Source organism: Protopterus annectens, chromosome 6.part0, assembly GCF_019279795.1.
Source record: "Protopterus annectens isolate FY-2018-M chromosome 6.part0, PAN1.0, whole genome shotgun sequence".
NCBI classification, from domain to species: domain Eukaryota; kingdom Metazoa; phylum Chordata; order Ceratodontiformes; family Protopteridae; genus Protopterus; species Protopterus annectens.
Genome location: NC_056737.1, coordinates 610,788,219 through 610,803,518, shown reverse-complemented (window position 1 = coordinate 610,803,518; position 15,300 = coordinate 610,788,219). Strand labels below are relative to the sequence as shown.

Genomic DNA, 15,300 nt, shown 5'->3' with positions numbered 1-15,300 from the left:
TTGGACTACAAAAGAAAATCCTGAACAAAGGCCTGCATTTGAGTTTCTTTTTTGGCTGTAGCTGGATAACTTCTAAGTATAGTGTAAAACAAGGTCCGAGTCAAACATAAACGAGGGTGATTAGAGACAGAAAAGAAGTTAACAGTGACTCCCACAAATCCCATTAAATGTCAATGGCAGGGGAATTCAGTTACTTCCTTATGTCTGACATTAGTCATACAAAGCATTATGGGAAAGAGAGTTAAGGGAGAACAAGATCATGTTGATGCACCAAGCCCCATTGTTGTGGAAAACTGGCTAAAAATACAAATAAAGCAGAGGTGTTTGAAAGAATAATAGTCACTGTTGCTAGCATGATTATTAGTTTGATTAAAAAGCTGCAAGAATGAAATATAAAGGATTCATTTAGAAATGGTATAAAATGCTGAAAAATAGAAAGTAATAAGTGTGCTGGCATAGCTTAATTAGATATTGGCATCCATGTAAAGGAGTATGTTATTGAGAAACAAAGTCTGTAAAAATAAGCTGCGCAGATGGCAGCTGGAAGGACAGCAACAAAGTAAAGAGATGTAACATCAAGCAAGATAAAGTTAAAACATCAAGTCTCAGATAGTGCTGGAACACCACGTTTCAGATAATGCAAGACTGAGTTTCCATGGATCATCATCAAACTACAAAGAACCAAGGACAAGGGAACAAATGAAAACTGTTATACAAAGAAAGAACTGTTATACATCAGACATTGAGAAAAAATATCAGATGTTTTGGTATAAATATGAGCGTGTATAAACAAACTTTGGGAATTTACCATAGAGAGCTGACAGCATCTGTGTTGCATGCTTGTAGATTGGAAAAACTAACAGTAAAGCATATTAACTGAAGCAGTGTCTCCGTGTATTTATTGTACTTAGTACAATACAGTAACAAGACTAGTTGGTTGCAATAAATAGTTATATACTTTGGTATGCATGCATGTAAATGCAAGAAACCAACAGAAGGCAGTATATAATTCTTCAATGGCAAGCCACAGTTGATGGACCGAGTGTTTGTTTGTTTTTTTTTTTATTGTGACAACTACAGCTTCTTTTTTATTTTATTCAGTTAGTATGTCCAGTTGTAGTGCAAATGTTTGCCTCCTTCGTATGCACAGTATCCGGTAGCAGAACAGTGCATCTCTGTAAGTTCCACAGGTAATATACATTCACACATCTGAATTTGCCAGCTCTGCTTGACCATCTTTTGGGAGAATCAGCGAGGGACTTTCTACATTTTCTCGACGGAAGATATGGCCACCTTCCACACCAAAACTGGTAATTCTCTTTTTGTTTCCCGTTCTACAGCATGGATGCCATAAACAAAAGAACTGTAAAATATAAGACTACCTTTCAGGTAGACAGTAATAATAGTTCAGCGCATGTATGGTCAGAATTTAAAGATTGGTATAAACATAACTGTAGCACATGTAGTACTTTACTAGGTAAAATTTATGTCAGTGCTTTATGTACGTTTGACTGGTATCTTAAACAGCAACATCATTTGTATGACAGTAAGCATTTATTATGCAAGTCATATGAAACTGCTTTCTGTGTGCAGTGTCATAAATGTCCTGTCAACACATGTAAAATGTTAATTTCAGAGTTACAGTATCAGTCAAGTCAGTTATTTAGAAAATCTTCTGTACATCATGCTAGAAAAAAGTGGCATAAAACCACTCCACAGTACAAAACAGATAAAAACAGAGATGATGTTCATGGTGAACTGATAAAAAGATTTAATAAACTTCTAAGACACAGAGTGAGTTCAAAAACTTCAGACAACATATGCAAACACTTTTTCAGAAGTGCACAAGACCTTTAAAGTCAGCAGAACAGAATACTGACAAATATAATCTGGTTAGTAAAGAGTTAAAGCAACAGCAGTTCACTACGCTGATAGAAAAAAATTTACGATGTAGTATTCTACCTTTAGAAAATGGTTTAGCGTACACAGCACAGACTTCCATTCAGTTAAAGCAAGGCACTTAAATCGTGATTTTAAAACCATTTCAAATAACAAAACAGTTCTAGTGTATAAAAATCAAATGAGAATAGATAAATGCAGAAAAAACATGACGTCACAAGACTGACATGCATGTATTTTCTTTTCACCTAAAGTGCAGTAAAAGGCAGACAACAGTAAATGTAAATCATGTAAATATATCTGTTTTAAACATGTTAGGTAAGCCAATATCTCTTTTGTTTCTTACAATATTTTGCCATTGTATAATAGCATAAAAAATAGCAAAGACTCCAGCAAAAACAGTGTTCGAAAGCAATATTATGCATAGCTACGTAAGTTAATGTTTATTACAACTGCATTCTAATATTAAGTTACAAGTATATTAACGAATGACTAAAGGTACGAGTAAGTGCTGAAGGACTTCTGGGTTAAGCGTCTGGAATGCACAGAAAGAAAAAAAGGTATGTGAGCTCAAATCTTTCCAGGCTGGAATGGCTAATTACAAGGAATGTTGTACAAGATAAAATGTTACTGATACTGAAATTTATAAGGTCAAGGAAACAAGACTGGTCACCAGGCCAAATGGCTTACGTTTTTCTAAAACATTATCGATAAATATTCACGTACAGCGTTAAACAAAAAGAACAAACGTTTGCAAGTAAATACTACACCAAGTACAAGTCAGTACATGGGCTATGGTATGCAGTTAAATAGATTATGCAGGTCCCTTTACAAAAAGAGAGGGTACAAATAGCTACTAGTAACAGTAAAGATCTTTTCAAAAATGAGTAAAAGCAATTCCTACTACAACTTGGACAGTATAGGCAACAGCAAAAGCTTTATAAAAATATTTTCTGTTTTTGAAAATGGCCAAAAATAAGCAAATGTATAAGACTAAAGTGTCACAGTCTAGGTAACAGCCAAAGGGCAAGCATACACTCAATTATCATAGCATACAGCAATACAATGATGTATACTGCAGGGGCTAGGGCATACTTTCAATTTTACACTAACTATGTAAACAGTACTGCAAAAGAAACTCAAATAAAGGTGCAAAGTGGTAATACCAAAAATACATTTTAATTTTTCAAGTAATGTAATTGGCAGGCTTCAGTTTAATGCTACGTTTGGAAACTGGACTGAGTGTACATTACAGCCATGTATATACAAATGCAAAAACAATCTGTACAAGCTAAGTGTATTCTGTACAGTAAATGGTTTATCTATGTAAATAGAGTAGCAAGTCAAAGCTTGACATTTGTGACGTGTTTTTTTTCCAAAATGCCTTTGCAATAAAATCCTCAAGCATTGTCAATAAATTAATGTATAGAACATCGCAGTATAGAGTCATATTCAGATTCATCCACTTCTAATAGTAATGGTTGTCATCATTGTGTTGACAATATTAAACTGTGTTAACTTGCTGTATTAAAAGAAAACTAAAGGTTTTGTTTCCCAATGTTTTTCTAGTTAATAGCAGTATAACTAATATAGATAGTTTTGTATTTAAAATAAAACAGAGAGAATTTATAGAGCGATAAATATGTTTAAAAATGTATAAATGCATGTGCACATCTACTTGCTAGTTAGATGCATATATATATCTGTTGCTGTAATATATGTAGAACTAATATAGTTAGTTAAATACATGTATTTCTGTTTGCTAGCATACATATATTCTGGTACAGCTTGAGACAAGCTGAATGTTCGGTGCCTGGAACATGCTTCAAGGATTATAGATAAAAAATGCAGCTGCGAGACAAGGCACGCAGGATTCAACAAAAACATTTGCATTTCATTTGCATCATTCTAAACATCAAAACAGAGGGAATTACAATATTTCAAGAATAAAAGTTAGTTAAAAAAATGCTACACAAAATAGAACACAAGACAATTTCACTTGTAAAAAGCATACAGCATGTACCATTGGAAAGATAACTGTCAAAGGAAAAAACTTCAAAGACCAATACACGTAAGGTTCAGTTAAGGCACATTTAATAACTTGCTGCAAGGAGACAAAAACATGTAAATACAAGGATTTGTCTAACTACTAACAGGAAGTATGCTTATTCTTATACTGTTTTACAAGACATGGCCTTCTAAGGCTGACGTAATCAAACACAACTTTTAGCATTGTTCTACAGCAGATGTTACTCAGATTTTCTGCTGACATGACTATATTTGTGAGAAACCTTTGAGAAAAACAACCTGGCCTGGTGGGCACTAATCAGTTTACAGGCTTCTATTGTACAGTGTTACATTTCAAGATACTTTTCTAACTCGGATACAAGCAAATGCTGATTGCAGTTCATATTTTCAAGCAGGCTTTGTCCTAATTATCTATAGCTTCTACAGCTGTGTATTTTCTCACAGCACAAGTGGAACTCCTTGTCTAAGTTTCATACAAGTAGTATTGTTCTATTCATTATTTTCCTAACATAAGCAGGAATCATCTGCTTCTCAGTAAATTTCCAAGGCATAAGCAAAGATTTTAGCTAACAATACAAGGTCAGAAAGCATCTGCAGTTTGTACAGATTTATGCAGTATGGAATGGAATAAATGTGTTAACCCTTTTCAAGCTCTAAATGCACTAAGCATATTACTAATACACACATTAATACATATTTTTCTGACAATAACATTTAACACAAATATAACAGCATGATTAGCTAAACAAGGTCGGGCATATACAAAAGTAGAGAAAGATTCAAAGACTGACATAAACATTTCAATAAACAGCTCTTTCTCTGTTAGATGCTGTACATTACCTAGAAAATGTAACCGTTATGACAAGGAAAGACATCATGCAAAAATGTCAGTGTGTAGACAATAACACAAAATAAGAATAAACTCAACAGGAGAAGAAAAGGGTATGATTTCTACCAGTACTCTGTTTATTTGTATAAACAACACAGTAATACAAAGAAAAGGACAGAGCTTGGTATAAAAACTAGTAAAACAGATTGTACATTTACAAGCACAAGGGAATCCCACTATTTAGTAAGTCATTACAAGTATCTTTGATAGACTGATTACAATTTAGTGCTAATGTTTCTAAATTTGTAAATTAAACACAATGTTGTGTAAATGGACAATATTGCTTTCAAATTTCAAAATGTTTGTTAAAGTGGCACCACAGTTTGTATGTGTGGTTTCAAATAACCCAGTGTTAATAGTAAAAGACAAAAAAACAGAAGCTGACACTGCCCATAATTCATGGGACATATTCACAAAATGGTCATCATCTGGGACCAAATTGCTAAATTGGTTAATACATCCTGTGTTGGTAGTTTTGGGGGTCATAATAATAATGACAGCTTGGAATTGTTTTATATGCTGCAGGTTACAAAGAGTTGCAATAACTCAACAAGTTATGATAGTAAATATGAAGAAAGTGGTAAATGCTGTAAATGATAATGCTAATGAAACAAATGCTGTCTTTTCTTTAATTAAAGTTTTAGTCCTTTCCTCAAAAAAAATAAAATAAAATAAGGGGGACCTAAAAGAATAATAGTAACTGTTGCTAGCATGATTATTAGTTTGAATAAAAAGCTGCAAGAATTATATGAAATATAAAGGGTTCCTTTAGAAATAGTATAAAATGCTGGAAAATAGAAAGTAGCAAGTGTGCTGGCATAGCTTAATTAGATGTTGGCATCCATGTAAAGGGGTATGTTATTGAGAAACAAGTCTGTAAAAATAAACTGCGCAGATGGCAGCTGGAATGACATCAACGAAGTAAAGAGATGTAATATCAAGCAAGATAAAGTTAAAACATCAAGTTTCAGGTAGTGCTGGAACACCACGTTTCAGATAATACAAGACTGAGTTTCCATGGATCATTAAACTACAAAGAACCCAAGGATAAGGGAACAAAGGAAAACTGTTATACAAAGAAAGAACCGTTATACATCAGACTTTGAGAAAAAATATCCGACCTTCTGGTATAAATATGAGTGTGTATAAACAAGCTTTGGGAATTTGCCATAGAGAGCTGACAGCATCTATGTTGCATGCTTGTAGATCCGAAAGGAAAGTGTAACAGTAAAGCATATTAACTGAAGCAGTGTCTCCGTGTATTTATTGTACTTAGTACAATACAGTAATGACTAGCTGGTTACAGTAAATAGTTATATACTTTGATGTGCATGTATGTAAATGCAAGTATAACAGCAAGAAACCAACAGAAGCCAGTATATAATTCTTCAATGTTAAAATAGGTCAGGAAACAGAGTGAAAAAAAGCAGATATTTTTTTTTTAGTTCTAGGGTGGAGTTTTCCTTTAAGACATAGGCAAATATACATTTATATAAAAGAAAATAAGCCATATTAGCATAGTCCCTTTTGAAAACATAATGCATCGTGTATATTTTATTTACCAATTCAACATTACATAAATTGATCAATTCCTGCCTTTCCTTAAACCCCAGTCCCCCTCCAAAACATTATTCTGCGTGTGTTCCCACATTTTCCATTTTTTTCTATGTAATTGATCCTACCGTTTTCTAAAGATCCCACTTTACTTCTTTTATCTGTGTTACAATATACAATACTTCAAATACAGTTCGTTTAGACTGAGTTCCATTTTCTAGTAACTTTTTTGGCAGCCAACAGAATTGAACTCCACAAAGAGTTACTATGTCTAAGAAACTCAAACTGTTTCCCAGCTCCAAAAATACAAACCCTTCCTTGCACCCATTTGCTCCCAAAATATTTCTGACAGGGTACTCTATGGGGAATTTTTAAAGTTTGCTAGCTCATTACACTCCTAAAATGTGTGTTCCCAGGTACCTCTTTCTTCCCCATCACACTTCCAACATTTATCATGTACCTGAGGAAAAATTATTTTGAGTCTGCCTGGGGTATTAAAATACTAATGCAAACACTTGTAAACAAAAATCCTAAATCTCCTAGAGCTTGTTGCATATCTGGGAGGCATGCACATGTCCTCCCCTTGTTTTCTTGTGAATTACTTATCAAATCTCTCTTCCCAGTCTTTTCTAACCTCCTCTGATTGAGTCTTATCATTATCATGCAGTATTTTATACGCCCTAATAATTATACATTTTTAATAGCAGTTTCTGTTCTAGTTTCATTTAAAAGGTCTTTCATTTAGGATACCGCTATTCCTTTATTTTTGCCTATACTCAGATATCAGTTCATTGATAAGGAAGGCAGTTTCTAATCTGTGGTGTAAATGTCTTCTTGGCTTCTTGCCATTCTTTTACATTTCCCTTTGTAGGTGTTTGCTCCCAATACTTATTTCCTTTGTCAGTTTTTCTCCAGTAACTTCCATCTCCTCTTGCCTATTCTCTGTAACCCTAATTGCAGTCATCTCTATCAGCAAAATCTCCTTTTGCCATTTTTGTGTTTGCTTGGTTCTTGGAATACTTTCTATACTTGTATGACAATAAAATTCAGTGCGTCTGTTATTCTCCTTAAGGATCTGTATCCAAAATCCCACTCTTTCCTGATTTTTTTTTTTTGAACCCCCCATCCCTTTCCACTTTGAATTCTAGCTTTCTGCTTGTGTTATGTGTATGAACCATAACTGTGTAGCTCTAAAATATCACTTCAAATCAGGTAATACTAACTCACCTTGTTCTATTGGAGGGATCAGCTTATCCCACTTGACCCTTACCCCTTTCCCATCCCAGATTAAAAAGAAAAATCCTTCAATTCTTTAAGTACTGTACACTACTTCTCCTATAGGTAATATGCCTTACCTGTATATAAAGCTAAAGGGACTAAAAACATTTTCACTGTATGTATCTCTATATCCATATCCGTAAACAAGAGCTTCCTGTTTCTCAGGTTTTGTATTATCTTCTGATTAGTCTCTTCCCACAGATCGTTAGCTGCCATAACAGACTCCTTTTTATCCATACTTATGTCCCCATAAATGAGTAATGCTGGACCAATTTATGTGTGGGTACATAGTTTACAGTCGCAGCCTTTGTTTTATCATCATCAGTCTTGTATCCTGAAAAGACTTGAAACGGACTCCAAGATGTTCCACAACACTGATGTCCTTTTCTGTTTTTTTTTTTTTTTTTGCAAAATATTTGCAAATAAAACCAACTTTTCTTTATTACCATGCAAATTATATCCTTCAAATTTTGAGTCCCTTATTTTATTTGCCAGTGGTTCTAAATATAAAGCTACCAAGAAAGCGGAAAGAAGACACTTCTGCCTAGCTCCTCTTTTGTGACATAACTTGTCCGAAAGGAGCCCTCCCAATTAAACTGTTGCCTTTGATCCCTCATATAGCTTCCTAATTAACCTTATTATGTCAGGGAATTCAAATACTTCCATTGCCCAACTCATAAAATCCCAACTTACTCTATCAAATGCTCTCTCTGCATCAGCACCCACCAACAAGAGCAGCATTTTCTTATACTTTGCTACCTTTTTGATCATCATTGTTCTATTAATGTCAAATGTTTGCCTCACTTCCACAAAACCCCACTGATCTATATCTGTCCATTTTTGGCAGCACCTTTGCCATTCATTTAGCTATTATAGACATAAGCATTTTAAAATCATGGTTTAAAATTGAAATGGGCCTATATAAAGCTGGGTCTGATGTATTTGCCGTCTTTAGGTATGACAGCTTTCTTCCAGGGTGCTGCTAATTCCACTCCTTTTAAAGTAATGTAAACAAAACCTTCCAGATCTTTTTTACTTTTTCCCTCCTACATACCAAACTTCCACCAGAATACCATCTATCCTTGAACCTTTCCTGCAGATTGATTGGAAATTATTGTTTGCACCTCATCTCCTCCTATCATAACTATTTATGGCTGAGCATCATCTACCTCTAACCTTGGCATCCTTAAGTCTTCCATAAATATTTCCATGTGTACTTTTTTTTTTATTTCCCCATTTTTCTACTTTAGACAATTGTTGATACAATTTCAAAAATAGCTCTAATACCTCTACAGGATCTTTGGTTATCTTTCTTGTTTATATGTTTCATAAATTTGGCAACAACACTTTCCACTTTCTGTTGCCTAAGTCATTGTGCTAAAAGCTTTTGTGTTCTTGAGTTATTATCAGAAAATGGTTGCTTAACAGCAATCTTTGTAAAATTGTGTATATTATGCAGATACTCCTTTATTTTCTCTTAGCACTATGCAGTCGTGCCTCTTCTTGTTCTGTGATATTGCTCTTTCTCTGCAATATCTTAACCTTTGTCAGCCCTTCTAAATCCTATTACTTCTAAACCATATCTATTTTTGTTTTATTTCTACTTATTTTAAATTCCACTTTCATTTATTCCACGCAGTAGCTATAACTTCTTCACAAAGCTGCGGTGGTGCAGCGGTAGCATTGTCGCCTCACAGCAAGAGGTTCTGCCGTTTGAGTCTTGGCTGGAGCGCCTTCTATGTGGAGTCTGCATGTCCTTCCCGTGGTCGAGTGGCGTTCGAAAGACATGCGTGAATGGGTGTGCTTTCGTTGAAGGTTGGGCGTCGGGCTGGCACCTCATCACCATAAAAATCGACTGCCAATCCTTAGCGGACCAGAGTTCTGCTGTGGAGACCCTTAACTGGGATAAGCCGAAAGAAAAACGGCAACTAGCTATAACTTCTGAAAAGAAATTATATCTTCCCTAATAACCAGGATCATTTCTGCTACCTGTTCCTTAACCACCGGTGTCTCATTTTTACTTCATTAACCTGCATTTTTATCTTGGTTGTTATTGTGCATGATCAGAAATAGTCATTGGGTATGTATCAAAGCTTGCAATTAAATGCACATGTTCTTGTGTGCATACATAATTTCTGTCTAGTCTAACCCAGTTATTGTATCTTGGGGAATGATGTGTAAATATCTCTGATTTCCTTCTACTGAGTTCACATCTTCCATAACAAATATTTTCATAAATTACTTCAGAAATCTATTCTGTTGTTATATGTTCCCGTCTAGGGCCCAGATACATCCTTACTGTTACAAATTAAATTCCATTTCCTACCTACAAGTAGTAATCACTGCTGAAAGCTGATTATTTCTCCCCAAATTTTCTTAAGCTTTATAATAGCAGTTTTAGTTGGAATACAAGTACATGCCAGTTTAATCCTCCTTCCTTGCTGGTAGCCCCTTACTACCACAAATCTACCATTATTATCTTTTCCCCCTCTTCTATTACTATTGGAGCTCCTCTAGAAATTAATGCAAGTACTCCCCTTTTCTTTTATCTTTGATACTTTGAATAGTATGATAAGGGATTTAATCTAGATGTTCACTTGTGCAAAAGTAAGAGAAAACTTAACTCTATATATCTTTGCACTTTTACACCCCATCCCCCACCTCAGCAGCCCAATTACAGCACATTAACTTAAATGTGCTTTAGTCCAGACTACTTTTTTTACATTGTTATGCCTACAATTCTTATAATTAAGAGTTCCTTCTTTCTTTTTTAATCACATACAACAATAAAAATGCTTTTCTATATAACATGCAGTTTATATCATTAAATGTTTTATACAAGTACTGTTAAGAACAATGTTTTTTACTTGGTTACTTTTTTACCTTTCCTTTTAGTGCCCTTCCAAACATTAATGACATGAAATGGGGTTTGTGCTTTTCAGTTTCCCATAAGTTTAACAAAGTCAACAAAAGTCCGATCCCCCACGGTTTTTTTTTTTTTTTTTTTTTTTTTTTGCAAAACTGTGTTTCACAGATGCTATTGATGGTCTGTAATCTCTGGATGTTTCAGTAATTTCAGTGTTGCTGGTCTTCCTGTTCATCTCCCAATCCCAGACTCCAGTCCAAGGAACTCCTGATTCTTCTTGTCATCTCCTGTGGTTTTTTTTCTTTCACTCAAGCATCTTCCTTTGGAACACTGGAAAAGGGTTCACTAGCAATGTCTCTCTTATTATTAGAAGAATGAGTCCACTTCTGTTTGTTGACTCACTTTTTTTGCACAAACGTCTTTTTGTCATTTCCTTCTCCAGGAAAAATATTCTGAATATGGATGGATCCATCAGCTTGAATATCACATCTGCCTCTTGACATTTCTTTCTGTTTGTTTAATTGCATCTTTACTAATGCAGGTCTTTGCTGCTTTCTCATGGCCAGGTTTGGAGCATACACATAATGTGCCCTTTCAGCTAACAAATCCTGTCATGGAATACCAATCCAGTTGCTTATTTTTGCTTTCATAAAATTAATTTAGTCTGTTCTTGCCAGTATCTCTGGTACAGCAGAAAATCTCAGGTTTTCTCTGAGTCTTCTAACTCTCTCTTTTTTTTTTTTAAATCGCTCTTTTGAGCAGTCTCATACTTGGCCTTTTCTTCATTTTGCCCTCTGACTTTTGTAGTTTTATTGGTTCATTTGAATAGCCGCTTAAAGCTTCTTCCATTTTTGTCCCGCTTTTTGTTGAGTTGATTTATTCCTTTTAATGTTTAATCAGCTCTGTCCACATTGATTTTTTTCCACTGCATTACTGGAAGACATGCCTTACACCAAAGCTGGAGCTTGAACTGGTTTTTGCTGAACAGCTGCAGGACTCTTCCAGTCATTGTTTTCTCTTCACCTTTTCTAGTTGATTTTCTTTAAGACTCTAAGTTTCTTCTCTGCTGGCGTCCAGGCCTGTTTACTTGCTAGCCAGTAACTGGATTTACTAAATCTGGCAGAATTACTGGCCCCCATATCTTAATTTCTTTTTCACACTGGGAGATCTGAAACTAAGCTGTTGGTCAGTATATTGCCATCTTGGAAATCCTCAAGTTTTCTAAATCTCGCAGAATAGCAGTTTGTGGTGAAATATAAATACCATCCAGTATAATCCTCCTCCCTTGTTAACACCATGCTAGCACAAAAGTACCAATATCTTTTTTTTCCCCTTCTGTCAGTATTGAAGCTCCTCTAGCAATCAGTATTATTACTCTCATTTTCCTTTATCCCTGAGCATTTGCAGAATATCTATCCTGAAATCCTTTCTTTGTCAAATTCACATGCTCCTTTCTTTCCAAATATGTCTCCTGCAGCATTGCTACAAAGTAGTTGATAATATAATTCATTACTTTCATTTTTGTTTATACCTGTAAGATGTTTTAAATTCCAAGATAATATGGAGAAAGTAGCCATTATGATAAATTAAGTATTGTTTCCACCTGTTATAAATGGCAATTATTTTAAATGCATATTTCCAACTTTTTTCTTACTTGCACCTACTATTTAGCAGGCTAATCTTTTATACAGTTGTTTTTTTATCTCCGTTTGAAAATATATCATATTTTTCAAGATATTTTTGCTATAAAGAACCCCATAAAAAACAAATGACAAAAAAACTAAATATATTTTAAGAATGCCCCCATACCATATTTAACTTTGATCAAAAACACATTTTCAGTAAATGGTGTTTAGCCCTCCAGATGGGAATAATTGTCCCAAATCAACAGGTGCACTCACAGGCATTGCCTGGCGTTAAGATTACACATGCTAAAGTGCATGTTACAGTCTTTGTTCCTGTTTACATTATTTGCCTGTACTTTTCTTCTCTCTCTCTCTCTCTCTCTCTCTCTCTCTCCCCTCCCAGATGTGAAAACAGCTTGCATGTTTTCAGAAAACATCAACTTTTAGCCCCAAAAACTGCACTGGCTACCTTTTAAGTATATCTGAATTGTTCCATGTTGTGTTAGGCTGCAGTGGAGTAGTGCAGCGGTTAGTGTTGTCGCTTCACAGCAAGAGGTTCTTCGGTTCGATTCTCAGCTGAGGTGCCTTCTGTGTGGAGTTTGCATGTCCTCCCTGCATTTGCGTGGGTTTCCTCCGGGTGCTGCTGTCTCCTCACACATTTGAAAGACATGCATCTGGAGCATTTCTACCCGAGTATCTGCTGAAAATGGGCTCTGCTCCAGTAGGACTTTCCCAGTAAACAAATGTTAAAATTAAAAAAAAAATAGGTTGCTGGGGAGGCTACCATTTCTTATTCTCTCCTCATAATCTTGTACTTTATTTTTCAATGAACTTCTTGCCATCATACCTTTAAATTTTAAGTTTCCTTCAGCAAAACGTAGTTATGATTAATCAGCTCTGATATTTTGTCTCTAATCAAGCAGTCAGTGTGGTTTAGAATATTTAGTAATCAACCTAGCAGTTTAATATTTAGTGTTCCTAAAACATTTTTTACTTCTAAAATAGCACTAGCTTTAGAAAAGCAGCTTCTGCAATCCATGTGGAAGATGACTTATTAAAATATAAACTGTGATTAGGTAGTTTTGAAAAGGTTGATTTACATATTCATGTGCATAATGAGTACAGAATTCTGCTCCTTTAGATATTTTATGAAAGCAACATCTACTCTCATTGGAGTGCTCCATTACTCTATTTTTTTAGTTCTAACTATGTAGACTACTTTTTAACCAGATCCCAGAATGTTATGCTCAAAAGTTCAGACTATTAGACTGCAAAGTGTGTATTTGGTAAAAAATGTGTCCACTTTATCAGTTGTAAGGAGGTGTTTACCATGTCCATTAAGTCAGATGTAATTTTAGAAAGAATTTGACTACTGTGAACTGACCTCTATAAAACTAAGTCACTGAAGCAACTGAAGTAGTTGTGTAATTGATAAGTTAGCCACAATGGCAAGTACTTTTTATTAACTTGTCATATTTTAACCTTGTATGTACCTGTTGCAATGTAGACTTGGGGAGATGAATATCAAGAATATTAACAGAGCAACAGAAGTACAAAATACACAGATGAATGTTCATAGGGCATAGTCTGTTGAGCATGTAGCACAGAGGTTCAGGAGATAAGAGGATAGGTGTGCAGTTAGTAAAACATAATTTTAAGTTGTATTGCACTGGCAAGAAGATCTCTTTAAAGTAGAGCTTTAAAAGACTAAAAGTTAATGTAATGGGTTTAATTTTCCAGGCTGAATTTGTAACCAGAGAAATCTTTTGTGATGTGTGACTTAAGAAACTAACTAGACACAAGTGCTGTTCTTCATGGGTAACACAGGATTGCTGTCTTGTTAAATGACCTGCTTAGGTTTGCACAGTTAACAAATGGAGGCTAAGTAAATTAAACTTAGTACTGTGGTGCAGAGCTCATTAGCAACCCATAGTCTCAATTATCTGCACTAAATTTCCCTGTCCCTTGCAGGTATATGCCCTTAAGGAAGGCTGGTTGGGGAAGAGATTGTGTACTAATTTGTAAGGAGACCATGATTGAAGAGCATTTGTTACATTACTAATAATGAGCCAGCTTAACAGTTAAATTCACACAATGATTGATACTGAAAGAGCTGTTAACAGATCGATTAACTTTACTCTGTGATGAAGTTAGTTCATCCAGACTGTAGTCAGAGATGTATATATTTTTTTTACTTGCTTCAAATAAAGGTTTAAACATGAGGAATCAACAAGGTCCTAATGATATGTGTAGTAGCTGCTAAAGTTCAAGCACTTGTACTTAAACATTTGTAGTTAATATTTTAGTAAAACTTGAGTTAAAAGTTAAACACCATTTATATGCAAGTACCAATCATTTTACTTTTTTCCTTCAAATTAGAGAAGCCAGCAAATTCCTTGTGGAGGTACTGGAATCGCTGAATGAACTAGAATTAGAAGATCAAATAGAGCGCATTATTGATGCTGTTGAAAAGCAGCCTTGTAAGTAACTGTTACGTTTCTTAATATTTATAATGGTGGCTATTTTGATCTGTTTGTTTTTAGAGTCCTTGATATATTTTTAACGACTGTTACATAATCGCTAAAATTCCGCTCCTCATGGCACTTTAGGTAATTATTCCAAATAAGGTCCTCATCAAGAAGCAATGCTCTTCCCCAAGTCAAAGCTCCTGACAATATTCCTTGCCATTTTATTGGATGTGGTTTGTCTTCCCAGACTTGTTGCAGTCTGTATGACAAATGTACCCAACAGTGTGGTTATTCAGCATCATTCAGCTAATTATTCCCAGTGAGTCATCTCTCTTTGAATTCCTTTCCATAGTCTGGCACTTAACTACTTTTAACAGTAAACTCTGTCTGATACTTTCCGCAGTCTTAAAGTTTTAGTGAAGGCCTTTATACATACAGCTACAGTCATTTTGGTATTATTCTTGAACAGACCTGCTCTGTTTACCAACATGAAGGCTATGTTTGACTTGAGAACCTCTTGTGTATGGCTTGACATATTTGTCTGATTATCACTTCATTTGGTTGATCAGTTTGTTGGACACTTGTATCATTATCATTTCATTTTATTAACAATAAACTGAAATCTGTAGGATGTGCATACACTTCTGTCAGAACTTTATCTACAGCACTTGGGCTATTTAATACCATTCTTGA

General features: G+C 34.9%; 1 protein-coding gene across 1 annotated transcript in view; it reads left to right on the top strand.

The window, feature by feature from the left end:
• Window positions 1-15,300, top strand: part of POLE2 (DNA polymerase epsilon 2, accessory subunit) — a gene marked incomplete in the record, with an annotated part of 1,055,700 nt that overhangs the window by 40,096 nt on the left and 1,000,304 nt on the right. The window contains 1 exon segment of the mRNA XM_044074281.1: window positions 14,519-14,619. Coding sequence (XP_043930216.1) covers window positions 14,519-14,619 — 101 coding nt within the window.